The 15440-nt window shown below is 48.7% G+C and overlaps 1 protein-coding gene across 1 annotated transcript in view; it reads right to left on the minus strand.

Moving 5' to 3' along the window:
• Positions 1-15440, minus strand: part of DNAH9 (dynein axonemal heavy chain 9) — a 130524-nt gene that overhangs the window by 23693 nt on the left and 91391 nt on the right. The window contains 2 exon segments of the mRNA XM_030961883.1: positions 8599-8726; positions 12006-12154. Coding sequence (XP_030817743.1) covers positions 8599-8726; positions 12006-12154 — 277 coding nt within the window.

The following is a 15440-nucleotide window of genomic DNA, read 5'->3' on the forward strand; positions in this document are numbered from 1 at the left end:
TGCATTGTCTGGATCTCAATCTCCCTTTTAACCCCACAATCTGCTCAATCCCACCCCTGGGCAGTGGGGGAGCAGCAGGTGGGGCTCGGTTTCCACCTGAGCAGCTCATCCCCATAAATTCCCTTTTGGGGGCTGGAGGGGGGATTTCCCAGGCACCCCCACCCCAGCAGCAGGCCCTGCACAGAGCAGGAATTGTCTGCGTGGGGTCCCTGTATCCCCAGGCATGGATTTTGATCGGTACCAGCTCTTTATCTTCCCCAAACCAGTATTGCTGAGGTAAAAGGGAATTTCTCACAGGGTACCAACCAGCTAAAACACAGCCAACAGGGGTAAGGAGGCTACTGATGGAGTTTTAACTCCTCACCGTATCAAAAAAGCATCTGAAAGAGCAAATGATTGGTGAGCTGACAAAATAACTCATAAGACAAAGCCATTTCAAGTCTTGCAAATAAAGGCTGGTAGTGAAGAGCTGCAGGAGGATGCCATCATTCTAAGTGACTGGCAATGACACTGCAGCAGGAATTCACTGGTGATAGATGCAAAGTAATGCACTCAGGAAAACAACCCCAGCTACAGATACACACACTGATGGCTTCAAAATTAACTATTATCACTCAGGGAAGGGAGCTCAGAGTCCTCTCAGTTATTTCCTGCAAATAACAGCTCAGTGCTTAGCAATGCAAGAGCAAAGGGACAGAGAATAAAGCTGCAAACGGGATTTTGCCACTCCATAAATCCATGGTGGGCCTTCATCTTGTAAACAGCACCCAGCTCCCACTGCTCTTAAATCCTGAGGGATTTAACTCCCACAAAAGGAGACACTCCATCAGGAGGGACTCACCCATTTGGAGAGAGCAGAGCTGGGGTGGAGGGAGGAAGTGAAGGGTGAGCAGAGCAGGCTGCAAGAAAGTGGAAGTGCATTTTCATGTGACACAGAACTAAACTGCCAATTTACTGCTTCAGGGTGTTTGGGGACTTGAGAGAATCACAGAGTGCAGCTGAGCTGGAAGTCACAGAGAGAAACAGAATTGTTAATGCTGGAAAAAAACTTTAAAAAAAAAAAAGCTTTAAACTCAGCAAATCCATCACCCCAGCAGCACCAGCATGCCCAGCAGGAACCCAGGTCCCCAGTGCCACAGCCACAGGGGTTTTGAGCCCTTCCAGGGGTGGTGATCCCATTAGTGCCCTGTTCCAACGTCCCTGCCCCCTTCCCTGAGGCTGGAGCTGGGCTGGGCTGGCAGTGCCAGGGGCTGTGCCACACAGGGACACCCCAGGGGCTCCCCAGGGGAACACAGAAACCCCTGCTGGCTTTCCAGGTGAGCCAGGGATGGACAGATCCCAGCTGGGAGTGCAGAACAGGATGAACACTGTGGAAAGGAAAAGCTGAGGTGCTTCAGGCTGGGACAGAGAGGCGGCTGCTGTCACTTCTGTCAGGATTGGAAGCTGCTGGAGGGATGGGCCAGCTCTCAGAGAGGGACTGAAGGGTGTGAGCCAAGAGAATTGTTGTTTGGGGAGCCACAGACATTTTGCTGCCCCTTGTTCTGCTGCCCCAAATCTGATTGATGTGGCTGGGAACAATATTTTTATTTAGAACTGCAGAAATTCAGTCTCCTCATCTGAAGTGATTTAGGGCTGTGCTCACACTGCGTGGATGAGATGGAGTTTGGGGTGTGGGGGGAAATGAGAGGAGATGCCTGGGCAAAGGGATTGCTCTCGGGTTGTTTTCTCACAAACAAGGACTGTGTGAGGAGCAGTAGGCAAAATGCAATTACACCTCAGTGCTTCTGCACCACTGCTGGCCTGATGCACTCAGGATTTCAGAATTTCAGGATTTTGGGAGATCAGATCATCCTCAGGGTCCAGACAACCCATTCACTCCACAAACACAAGTCAAACAACGAGGAAGGAGTGGACTGAAACCTGCAACCAAAGTGCTGCCAACACCACAGAGATTTAATAAAGCTGGGAAAGAGCTCAACAAAATATCAAAAGAAAAATCGTGCATTAAGTATCAGTTTAATCATAGTCTGCATATCTGACCTTAAGTGTTTTCATCTCTAATTGGTAGTTTCTTCCCACATCTGCTTTTGTGGTGTTAGATGCCTCAAAAATAATTGCTTTTGCTTGTGTTGACATGACACCAGTGATCATTATTTGTGGGTATCACTGCCTGCTAACAGCCAACTTAGGGAATATTTCCAGTCCAGTGATAATTGAGTGCATTTATAGCCTGTCCTTTTGTGATAGAAGGGATGAAAAAGAGGAATAGATGCAGCCAAACATGGGCTGGTACTAAGAATTCATAATTCAAATGAATATATCTGCCCAGGCCAGACAGGGACACTGCAGAAGGGATTCACAGGTTGGAAAGAAACTTTGCAAATTAATTCTCAGCAGACAGGTAACAAAACCTGAAAGAACACACCTAATGAGAATATGTGCTCAGAGTAATTGAGAGATGTGTCAGTTATCAATAACTGAGAGATGTACCAGTTATCAATAACTGAGAGATGAGTGAGTTATCAGTAATTGAGAGATGTGCCGGTTATCAGTAACTGAGAGATGGGTCAGTTATCAGTAATTGAGAGATGGGTCAGTTATCAATAACTGAGAGATGGGTCAGTTATCAGTAACTGAGAGATGGGTCAGTTATCAATAACGAGCCAGAGTGGGCAATGTGAAACAGCCCCCTGCACACTGACCATGCACAATGACCATCCTCTGTGCACTGATCATCCCCTGTGCACTGACCATGCACACTGACAATCCTCTGTGCACTGGCTGTCCACACTGACCATCCCCTGTGCACTACCCATCCCCACTGCCCATCCCATGCCCCCAGCCCATTCCCACTATCCACCCCATCCCATCCCATCCCATCCCATCCCATCCCATCCCATCCCATCCCATCCCATCCCATCCCATCCCATCCCATCCCATCCCATCCCATCCCATCCCATCCCGTGTCCCCAGCCCCTCCCTGTGCTGTTTCCCCTGTCAGGGCAGTGCTGCAGGGCAGGGCTGGGTTGCACATGCAGGGCCATGGGAGCCCCAGAGGTTTCCTTTGGGAGTTCCCAGCCGAGCCCCTGTGCTTGCACAAGGCAGAGCATGGATCACAGCCAGCATTGCCATGGCAACCATCAGGAACAGCACCACATGGACACGGGGGAGCACAGGCTCCCCTCCTGTGCTGGCAGCACCTGGGGACCCTGCCCTGCCTCAGAGCGCCCCTCTCCTCCAGTCCTCCTCACAAATCACTCCTGCAGCAAGGAGAGCTGATGTTTGTACACAGCCTCATTCTCTGGGAGACCTCAGGGTAAACATTCCCTGGTTTTCCATCCCTGTGCCCGCCAGGCTGCACAGCCAGAGCCAGCCCAGCCCTGCCCCTGCTCACTGCGTGGTGTTGGGGGACCCCAGGGGACAGGGAAGGGCACTGCTGTGCCCAGGGCATGGCATGGGCAGGAGATGTCACCAGCCTGGCCTGGGATGTGGTGTCAGAATCACAGAACCATGGAAAGGTTTGGGTTAGGAGGGACCTGAAAACTCATCCAGTTCCAACTCCTTGTCATGGGCAGGGTCACCTTCCACTGACCCAGGGACACCTTCCACTGTCCCAGGGACTCCTCCACTGTCCCAGGTGCTCCCAGCCTCAATGTCCAGCCTGGCCTTGGACACTGCCCGGGATTCAGGGACACCCTGTGCCACCCCCCCAGGGAACAATTCCTTCCCAAGATCCCATCTAAACCCACTCTCTGTCAGTGGGAAGCCATTCCCTGTGTCCTGTCCCTCCATCCCTTTCCAAAGTCCATCTCCAGCTCATTCCCTGTGTCCCATGCCTCCATCCCTTTCCAAAGTCCATCTCCAGCTCATTCCCTGTGTCCTGTCCATCCCTTTCCAAAGTCCATCTCCAGCTCATTCTCTGTGTCTTGTCCCTCCATCCCTTGCCCAAAGTCCATCTCCAGCTCTCTCAGAGCCCTTCAGGCCACAGTCAGTTCACTTCAGAGCACTCCTCAGGCTGAACACCCCCAGCTCTCCCAGCAGAGCTGCCCCATCCCTCTGCTCATCCTGGAGCCTCCTCTGGACCCATGCTCCAGGTGACCCTGTCCTTCCAACCCATCCTGGGACTCTGTGGTTTCTGATACAGCGATGAATCTCACACAGTTTTGCTCAGGGGCTCACTGTTATTCAATTTAATCCATGAACCTGACTCAGTGAAGCAGCAACCTAGGAAAATGGAAAGATGCTCAAGAATTAAATTAACTTGATCACAAAGAGACGGAAGTGACATTTTGGCTAATGGGTGAAGACTACAATTAAATTGGGAATATCTAATGTCTGAGCTCTTCCCTGCATCAATGCATTCAAACATGCATCTGAACAAACACAAACAAATTTCTCTGTGCCTTTGCTGTTAAGCTGATCAACCCCATTTGGTGACTGGGATGGCCTCTGGATCAGCAAAGGCTTCTGAGAGGGAGACAGAGCAGACACAGCTGGTGCCAGCTCATGGCTGAGGGCAAAGCTCCTTCCTGCCTGCGCAGAGGACGCTGCAGGCAGCAGGGACACCAGATCCATGGGAATGCAGAGATCTCAGAGTCTCTGGGGCTGGAGACACCTCTGGCATCCCCCTCTGCTCAAAGCAGGCCCAGGCAGTGCAGTGGCCCAGGAGCTTTTGGATGTGTCCAAGGATGAAAACTCCACGGGCAACTCCATCCCCTGTTTGGCCATCCACATGGGAAAAAAAGGTATTTACATTTAAATGGAATTTCCTGAATTCCAGGTTGTCCCCGTCACCAGACACCACTGGGAGAGCCTGGCCTTTACTCCCCACCCTGCAGGGTGATGGAATCCTCTCTTCTCCAGGCTGCACAGAGCATCTCCAGCTGTGGGCCCAGCTGCTCCTGCCCCCAGAGCCATGAGGAGCTGGCAGTGAGCTCTGCCTGCACCCCCCAATGGAGCTACCCCTTGCTCAAAGCCCTCCAAACCTCTGAAGAGTTGCTAAGGAGACCCAGAGGCTGAACCTGCTACAAATGGGGTTTTTGTGGAGCTCAGAGATCAAGCTCAGCCCTTCAGCACCAATGAGAGGAGCAGAGCAGCTGCTGGGCTTGAGCTGGGCTGTCCTGCAGCCCTCAGGTAACAGAGGCTCCTTTCAAAATCTGCATTTTGGCTTCAGGGGCTCCTATTCTGCAGTTGGGCCATTTGTGTTTGTAGAGAATCATTTTAGCTGTGGGCTTCACTCATCTGTCAGCACCCTGTACCAGAGCTCAGCAAAGCTGAAGCCACCAGGCAGCAACAACACTGGTGCTGAAGGGGCAGGGAGCTCTGGCCAGGCTCTGCCAGGGTGAGGGGGATTGTCTTCCCATGGAAATGGAGGACTGGGAGGTTTTCTGCTGTTCTCTCTCATGAAATGAGTAATTTATGAAAATCTCCATTTTCAGAGTGAGCTGAGGAACTTTTCCCAGGGTGTTTTTGTCCTTTTTTTGCCTCCTGTGGTGTCAGAAGGCACCAGGACTGAGAGGAAGTGGCCCTAGGACAGCCCTTCCCAGCACAGCAGTGATCCTGCTCCTGTCATCCAACAAAAACCTCCCAAACCTCATTCCCTGGCTCATTAATGCTCCAAGCATGTGACTCTCATTATGTCTGGTCCCAGTCAAGGACCAGTAATGAGCCACATGTGAAAAAGCCACCCAGATGATGCCCTCAATGTTTGTCCTGGAGAACGTGGGTGTGAGCAGCTCTGCTCCACGTGAGCTGAGCTGTTGGTCAGGGATGATAGAATACAGAAGCAAAGCTAACAGTTGCTTTTTGTCTGCTCAAAAACAAATGGGAAGCCTGGGTATAACTGTGCTGTGGGTGGGATACAGCCTTCAAATAATGAGTTTAATTAATCTGGGTAAAATCACCCTGAGATCTGCTCTGGCCTCTCTTTTATTATTAATGCAATGATCCACAAATCCTGTGGCACTTTCGTAAATTGAGTCATCTGTGTCATTCCAGATCTTGTACAAACACTCCTGGAGCTGTGTGTGAGGCATTTGTCACCAAAGCCTCTCAGGAATGATCTTGCTAGATAAACTAAATGGCAAATACTGCTCTGATCCAGCCGTGAGTGATGGCAGAACCCAACCATCCCATCCCACCCCTCCATGGCAGGGACACCTCCCATTATCCCAGCCTGGTCCTGGGCACTGCCAGGGATCCAGTGGCAGCCACAGCTGCTCTGGGCAGCCTCCCAGGGAGGAATTCTCCTGATTTAGCCTTCAGTGTCTGCCTAACCTCCTACTGATTGCTGTGACCACCAGAGAAGATGGGAATGGATGCAATAAAAACCCTTCAGGCCCCCAGTGCTTGTCTGTTAGCACTGAAACAGAACATGGAGCCTGGTACTGCTGACAGATCCTTTACAGCAGCACACAAGCACTGTAGAAAATATCTTTTCACTCTGCATTACTGAACGGCTCAAAAAGCTGCACATTTCCATCTGCACCACCTCAAAGACAGATGCCAGGACTGCAGCCCTCTGTATATTAAAAGCTCTAGAGGAGTTCAGCATTGTTTACCTCAGAGGGAGCTTGCAAAAAACCAAAAAAGGCAAAAAAATTAAGATCAAAATATCAGGGATATTTAATTTCAATTCATAACCAGGCCTGAGGGCTCAGATCAGGGCTCAGAGCTTTGTCTTAATCTAATTTTATGCAAACAATTCAGTGATAATGAAAGTTTATATAATCCACATCAAGGAAATCAGAGGGGTTCCCAAAAGCTGTAATGAGAGCTGACATCAGCGAGTGCACATCAGCAAACCGAAACCCTCCCTGAGTGCGTGGCTCCAGAGAGCACCTGACAGAGGCAGAGCTCCCCCCACACCCCAGAGGCTCTGAGGAGTTTTGTGGGGCTGTGATGGGAGCTGGCAGCATTTCCCCAGTTTGGGATGCTCAGGGCTGTTGATGCAGGGTGTCCTCAAGGTAGGGAATAATGAGCTCTGACCCCCTGATTCAGGAGGCTGAAAAAAGTATAAAGCTTTATTAAGCTATACTATATTGCACTAATACTATATTACAATATACTATAATAATACTATAGTATTAATATTAATAATATAGTATTATTTAGTATAGTATATAATAATGTGTTATTATTAATACTTTAGTATAGTAAATAAATAATAATAATAATAATAATAATAGTAGTAGTAGTAGTAGTGATATAGTTGTATATACTATACTAAAGAAATACTAAAGAAAAACCCATGACTGTCCCCAAAAGTCACAACACAGCTTTGACCCCATTGGCCAATCAATCCAAACAACCCTTACCAGCGTCCAATTAACAAATCCCTCTCAGTGAACAATCCCCATAACACATTCCACGTGTGCAAAAACAACAGGAGCAGCAAGCAGAGATAAGAATTGTTTTCTCTTCTCCCTCTGTGCTTCTCACTGCCTTCCCCAGGAGAAATCCTGGGAGAGGGAATTGTGCGTCTGCTTTCTCCAGGAGAAATCCTGGGAGAGGGAATTGTGCGTCTGCCTTCTCCAGGAGAAATCCTGGGAGAGGGAATTGTGTCTCTGCCTTCTCCAGGAGAAATCCTGGGAGAGGGAATTGTGTCTCTGCCTTCTCCAGGAGAAATCCTGGGAGGGGGAATTGTGTCTCTGCCTTCTCCAGGAGAAATTCTGGGAGGGGGAATTGTGTCTCTGCCTTCTCCAGGAGATATCCTGGGAGGGGGAATTGTGTCTCTCTCTGTTCAGAGAATGTGAATAGCACCCAGAGGAGCCAGCCCCACTGCAGAGTTCCTCCCTGAGTGTCCCCTCTGTGCTCTCTGAGGGGCAGGGGCAGAGGATGAGCCCAGGGGCTCTCAGAACAGAGCTCCCCATTCAGTCAGGGAGCAAACAAAGGCACCGGGAAGTGTGGAACAGGTTCCTGCACTACATACCTGTCATAATCCACTAGTGCTAGCTAGTGATGGTTCCTGAACTGGTCTCAGAGTGCAAAAACAACACAGAGGGGATTTCAGCATTAATAAACCAACTGCAGTTTGCCCATTATCCTCCTCCTGGAGGAGGTGTGGCATTGTATTTAGCAAGCAGAGCATAAAATTCAGCTTTACCTTTTGCACGGAGGTTTTCAGTCATTTTGTGAAGGGACCAAAACCATGACAGGGAGGTGCAAACTTGAGTTACACAATCTCACAGCCCTTGCTGTGTTCCCCTTCACTTCCCTGGGTGGGTAGTTTCTTCAAGTTGTCTCTTCCTTCTCAGACAGTCCAAGTCCAGATACACACACACTGAAATGGTTCTTTTGTGAGGGGACCAAAACCACGACAGGGAAATACTGATTTAAGTTTCACAACCACACAGCTCTTGCTTCCCTAGGTAGGTGAAGGGACTAATCTGCCTGGGAGGCTGAAATTTGCTCAATTTCTTCAAATTGCCCCTACAAATTTCTTCAAATTGCCCACCACCAGCGCCAGGAGGAGAAACCCAACCTGACAGAGCCTGATCCCAGGCAGAGGTGGCTGCTGGCGACACACAGGTGACACTGTGTCCTCATGGAGGGGACACCAAGCTGGGAGAGGGGCAGGACTGGCCCCCAGCCCCTTACCTGGAGGATGACCCAGTGTCCCTCCTTTGCAGCCACATCCAGAGCTTGTTCAGCCACCACCTCCTGGCCTTGTCCAAGGGAAACGTTGTGCAGGTTCCTGTGGTTGAAGGTGTAGCCCAGCTTCCTCCCTGGGAGAGAACAAGGAGTGAGTGCAGGTACCAAACCCTCACACAGGAGCTGTCACACTCCTGATACCACTTCTCTTGTCACCACTCCTTGCCCAAGTGCTCACCCAGCAGCAGCTTCCCCCAAACTCTTTTAATTAAAGTGCAGCATCCACACAAAGGTACCTTATTACTAAGTGCTTCTTGTTTAAAGAACATTATTCCCCTGCAACCTGGTGTAAAAATGCGTTTTACAGCGATAAGAAATGAAAATCTGTTCCTGCTGATTATCCAGGCTTTGAACACCCACACTGGGTGGGGAAAAGCCCCTGCAATGCAGGCTGGGTGCAGCAGCTGGGCTTGGACAGGGCAGCTGGAATGAGATCAAATCCCTGGGAGCTTCTTCAGGCAAGGCCTCCCAGGTGTCTGGGGCTTGGAGAGCAGAGAGGAACCTTCCAGGTTCCTCAGCAAAGCCCATGGGAAGGGATGGTTTGGGACAGATCCCAGTGTCCCTCCAGGGCAGGCTCGCTCTGCAGTGATGGGAAGAGGAAATCACAACTGATGTTCATTTATCATTCATCCCCTGCCTTGGGGTGGTGCCCTGGCTTTGGGATTTTTGGGATTTGCCCCATCTCTGTGATTTTCCCTTCTCCAGGAACCCCACAGCCCTGCCATTCCCTGCCCTGCAGCTCTTCCTGTCCCTTCGCTGGTCTCTGATGATCCTTCAGCCTCCCCTGGTCCCTCTGGAGCATCCCAGTGGCACAGATCATTTCTGTGCTCATGGCTGCAAATCTCCTGGCCAGGTTTTGGGTCTGTCCCCCCCAGACAGAGCACCCTGCTGCTCCTCTCACAGCACAACCAGCTCTCCCTGCTCTGTGCACCTCAGAAGAGAAACCCAGTTTGTGTGCAGGGGGGAACAGCCCCACAAACATGCCCAGGATGGGTTGGGCTCAGCCAGGGAGCCAGGACTCATCCCCACAGCGATCCCTGGGGATTGCCCACACTTATCTCTGCATGCAGGTTTGCCTTCCTGCAGATGGTGAGCCCTGAATTCCCAACTCCTGCCAAAAGCAGGCACATTTCAGAGAGAAACAAAGAAAAGATTTGTCTTGCAAGGCTTAGGAACCATCTCGTGGTACAGGACTGGGAACAGATGCCCATGAGGAGAACAAACCCCCAAACCCCAGCTCTCTGCTGAGCCTCAGCACAGCTTCCCCAGGGACACAGCTCTCCACACATTTCAGAGTTCCCAGCTCTCTTTGCCACCATCTCTGGCTGCTGCCAGCTTTAAAAGCTGCTGATCTTCTCCTCTGTCATGATCCTCTGCCTGGAGAGGGGATGGGGCAAATCAGAGAGCCAGGCTGTCGCAGAAATCTTTTATGGAAAATCCTTTCCTTAGGATTTTCCCTCCTGAGAAGCTGAGAGGCCTCAGGAACAAAATGTAAACAATGATTATCTGCTGCTGTGGAATGCAACAGGTGGGTCTGTGATTGGTCTCATGGGGTTGTTTCTAATTAATGGCCAATCACAGTCCAGCTGGCTCAGACAGAGAGTCCAAGACACAAACCTTTGTTATCATTCCTTCCTATTCTATTCTTAGCCAGCCTTCTGATGAAATCCTTTCTTCTACTCTTTTAGTATAGTTTTAATATAATACATATAATAAAATAATAAATCAAGCCTTCTGAAACATGGAGTCAGATCCTTGTCTCTTCCCTCATCCTCAGACCCCTGTGAACGTGGTCACACCAGGGCACCCACCCAGGCCAGGGGATGAGTAATAAATGAATCTCATTGTTATTTCCACTGCAGAGGGGTATCAGTGAGCCTGCCCTGGCAGTGCCAGCCCTGCTCCCTCCTTGCTGGCTGCAGAGGGGAGGGGATGGGCACAAAGCCCTGCCAGCCCAGCAGTGTTTGCTGCAGAACCCTCCCTGAGATGCCAAGGAAAGCTCCCATGGGTGGGCGGCACCTGCAAGAAGCTGACGTCCATTCACAGGAATTATCCTGCACTTTAATAAAACCTAATGAAGGACAGAGAAATACTAATAACAAGCAAAACCCCAGTGAGGCAGCTGGAAGGCCAGTGCAGCTGCTCTGTGGCAGTGATTTTATTTAATTTCTTCTCTTTTTTGCCTTTTCTTGCTGTAGCTTTTCTGGCTGGCTAACCCCAGGTGCTCAGCTACACTCATCTTTACAATTCCAATTAAAGCACTCATGGTTTGATTTTAGTGCTTCATTTCCCATACAAGGAAATAACAGGGAGAGACAGGATCACCAAGGTGGCTCCAAAGGGAAGCCAGGAACACCACAGGAGCTTCCTTTGGGGGTGTTCCTTCAATTTCCAGTAATGGCACCTGCTTTGGGGGCAGAAAGAGCCTGAAATGCAAAGCTAAGCCCAAGAATTCCCCAGAATGAGCAAAGTTTAACAGCTCTGACAGCTGCTCCTGGCCATGGTGGTAAAAGCTCACTCAAACATTATTTTGGGTGCATTGAGGAGAGGAAAAAGAATGCACAAGTCATTGTGCCAGCCTGGATGATGTTTTGTCCTGTCCAAGCCCAAAGGCATCAGACTCCTCTGCTCCAGAGGGACGTTCAGGCTGAAAATGAGAATTTTTCCAGAGTGGAGCCAAGACCCAGAGTAAACTCCACACAAGGGCAGCTTTGGAGCACAGCAGTGGCTGCAGCCACTGGGGACAGGGGCATCAGTGCCCTCCCAAGGGAGGCATCTCACAGAAGGCCCTTTGCCTTTGGAGCCAGCTGACAGCTCCACACTGACCATCCACATGGAAATCAGCTCAGGAAGGATGGCAGGAAAGCTGGAAACTTTGCCACAAAGCAGCAATCTGTTACAGGGAGCTGTTGCTTATTTTTAGTGATCATAAAGTCGCAGAATAGCAGGTTGGAAGGGACCTCAAGGATCCTCTGGTTCAACCTTTCTTGGCAACAAGCATCTGACAGTGTGTGAGAGATCTCTGATGTAAATTATAGGTTGTGCACAAACCCAGCTCAGAGACCCCTGCACTGTGAACCACGCTGGGAATCCAGGCAGGGCAGGAAAAACACAAATTTAATTTAAACTTCAGATGAAAATAAAAAAAAAAAACCTTTAAGAAAAACAATAAAACCAAAGAAAAATCCCATCGCATCCTCTCACAATTATCTATTTTTAACAAATTACTTCATTATCTACAAAGAGATGAGGGAAAAAAAAAACCCCAAACAAAACAGGCATGTCGTGCTAAGATAATAATGCAGCAGATAAATAGCAATGCTGTGCTGTGCCTGGGGACAGGATTGATTTACCATGTTTCTCCACATCCTTCAGTGGGTCCACTCCTGGGGACAGGATAAAAAACATCGGGGTGCCTGGCCCTGATTCCTCAAAGGTCGTTGCAAAATCCAGGGATCTCCCCACCACGTATTTGCTGCCCAGCTTTTCTTCTACAAAATCTCTGCCAGACAGAAAAAAAAAATTGTCACTTTGTTCAGAAAAATGCAGATTCCTCTGTGAATAATCAATTAATTATCATGGAATCCCAGAATTGTGAAGGTTTGAGGAGACTCCCAAGGTTATCAAGTGTGACCATTGCCAAGCACCACTGTGTTCACCATTAAGCCATGTCCTCAAGTGTCCCATCCACAGGTCTTTTGAGCACTGCCAGGGGCGGTGCCAGGGTTTGAAAATCATTCAGCTGGAAAAGTTTTCCTTTAATATTCAATCTAAACCTCTCCTGGTGCAACTTGAGGCTGTTTTTTCTGGTCCCGTCCCTGTTCCCTGGAGCAGAGCCTGACCCCCCTGTCAGGAGTTGTGCAGAGCCAGAAGTTCCCTCTGATCCTCCTTTTCTCCAGGCTGAGCCCTTTCCCAGCTCCCTCAGCCTCTCCTCATATGACTTGTCCTGCAACTAGTTTTCACTTTGATCCTTCAAATGATTTAGAAACTGACATTAGAAAAATGATCAGGAAATAGTTGTGGAGAGGCTCTGTAGGCTGGGCTGTCCCTCAGCAGCAATGCCTGGTGCTCTGTGCAGGGCTGGGATGCCACAGGAGATCCTGGCAGACAAAGGCAATAGGAAGGGAGCTGCATTCAGAAGCACAATACAAGCACTGACTCAGGAATCTCAGGAGGGAAGAAATGAGTTAAGGTACAAGATCCAAGCACCTGCCACGTGTTGTGCAAGCCAAGCAGCCTTGCAGAGGAAGCAGCCATCCACAGAAAGTCCAGATGATTTACACAATTGCTTTGATCTGCAAAGCTGAAAGGGAAGAGCTCTAAGAATGTCTGGAGCATGGAGCCTTAGCATGAGAGTGACAAGGAAAAATTCAAAGGAGTGAACAGGGAAAGGCTCAGCTCCACAGCAGCTGCTGGAACAGAGCACGGTGCGTGGAGAATGTTCTGGCTGCATTCCCCCAGGGTGAGCTCCTGACATCAGTGCTTTACAAAAAGAGAGACACTGAGCACTGATTCAAAGGTAGCAATGTTATATTCAAAGCCCAGGAATGCTGCTGCAGCTCAGATGGATTACTCAGGCCTTTTGAAGGCAGCCAAATTCTTTCTAAGAGAGTGAGGACCTCCTTCAAGGACTGGTGAAAGGCAGTTGGAATAGAAATGCCTAAGGGATTGCAATTAAAAAAAATTTAAAAAGCTTCCACATTTTTGGTACCTCTCCTTCAAGAAGATTTTTCTGTTCAGGGTCAAGATTTTATTGAATTTTTTCTGTTCAGGGTCAGGATTTGGTTGAAGATTTTTCTGTTCAGGGTCAAAATTGCTGCTGGAAAGGCTCAGGTCACAAAATTTAACCAAGTCCATCAGATTTAAGGTCACAACACTCTTGTTTTACTTCACATCTCAGCTCTATGAAGCAGTGCCTTGGGGACCCAGAAACACAAGGTGCTACAAGAAGCTTTTTTGCTGATGTTCTTCAATAAGATTGAAGGGGAAAAGAGAACTACAGGGGATAATCCTTTCTCAGGAAATTACAGGTGTTGGTGCACTGCTGGCCCTGAAGCTCTAAGGAGTGAGTCAGGGGCTTCTCCTGATGCTCCTTAGGCCTAGGGAATGAACCAGACCGGGCAAACATCCCCAGGGATCTGCTGGGAAGAGTGGCTGGAGCACCTGGCTTCCCAGGGACTGAACAGGCTTGGATCATCTTAAATCCCCAAGAAATCCTACACCATCATCTCAGAGCAGGTACACATGAGATAGGACACAAAGGGGGCTTAGAGCTTCCTGAACAGCAGCTGGAAATGAGCTTGGGATATTCCAGGGCACCTAAAATCCCCCATGGCACAATATTACTCCTAAAATGCACCCATGGACTGGTCATGATGTCCTTGGTCACCAGTGAGGTGTGTCCTGTTGGCACACTGAGATATTGATAACTGAGTTGTATTTCAAGAAGAGTCCCCAGAGTCCTGGGGAAGGCTCAGTGAACTGTTACTGTTTGCACTTGGAGATAAGAAGCAAAACAAAACAATACAAAAACCCATTTAAATACTCCTGTGCAAACAGAAAAGCTTGATGTACCCACACCCTAAAAATATCCAGGCAAGCTTTTGAACTTGAATTCCCTTTTCATAAAAGAGAGACAGGAAAGGGGCTGAAATTTGATATTCCTGTTATTTCTGAGCTGTCTAAGAAAGAAATTAATTATTGTTGCATAAATGCACCTAAAATTCCAAGAGCTTATTTTACTCAAGCTAAACAACAACAGGAAAACCAATATTTTCAGCTGAGAGACACATGGAGAATCCAGCCATAACAGTCAGAAATGAAAAAAGATGGATTGGAGAATCTAGCCATAAGAGTAAGAAATTAAAAAAAGATGGATTAGTATGAGTATTTTGATAAACTGTAGTATTTATTCTAATAAAAAAATAATAAGAGTGAACACAGGGAGATTCACTCAGTCTCCTCTGTGTTTTTCTGTGAACCTTGAAGCACAAACAGATGTAGTTCATACACTGAGTAAAACACTCTGCTGTGTGCACATCAGGTGGTGCAGGAATATAAACTACTGGAGAAACAGGAGCATGAGAGACATCCCAGAAATGCCAAAATATCGGCCAGAGAAAGGAAAACCAAGTCCTCATGGAGTGAAAGACCTTTAGTTTGTCCTGGAACAAGGAGGCTGCTTTTGCATGACTTCAGGAAGTTTAGCCTTGCCCAGTTACCTTCACTACATAATTCACCACTACAACTTTCAGAACCAGCAGCACATAAATTTTGCATTTTACAGAAAAAAAAAAAATAGAAAACCTCTATAAGACTTTGCTTTACTTCTACTCCTATTCTACTCCAATTCTCCTATACTTCTCCTATAGAAGCAGCTCAAACTGATCTAGTAGCTAAAACAGGTATTTCTGCAGCAGATATGCAACACCTGTGTGGTGATGCTCATTTCTGACTTGGCAGGGCTGCCCTCACCCTGCTTACTCTGCTCCATCCCTGGTGGTGTCAGGGAGTTTGGATCCCACTAAGCAAGAAATTCCACTTAAATCCCATGAGTTGATTGCCTTGCAGAGTTCAGAGATCAACGAATCACACAATGGTTTTGGTTGGAAGGGACTTTAGGGATAATCCCATGGGCAGGGACACCTTCCACTGTCCCAGGGACACCTTCCACTGTCCCAGGCTGCCCCAAGCCCTGTCCAATCTGGCCTTGGCATTCCAGTGATCCAGGGGCAGCCACAGCTGCTTTGGGCACCCTGTGCTTGTGCCTCCCACCCTCACTGGGTTCA

The sequence above is a fragment of the Camarhynchus parvulus genome, chromosome 18, assembly GCF_901933205.1.
Source record: "Camarhynchus parvulus chromosome 18, STF_HiC, whole genome shotgun sequence".
NCBI classification, from domain to species: Eukaryota; Metazoa; Chordata; class Aves; order Passeriformes; family Thraupidae; genus Camarhynchus; species Camarhynchus parvulus.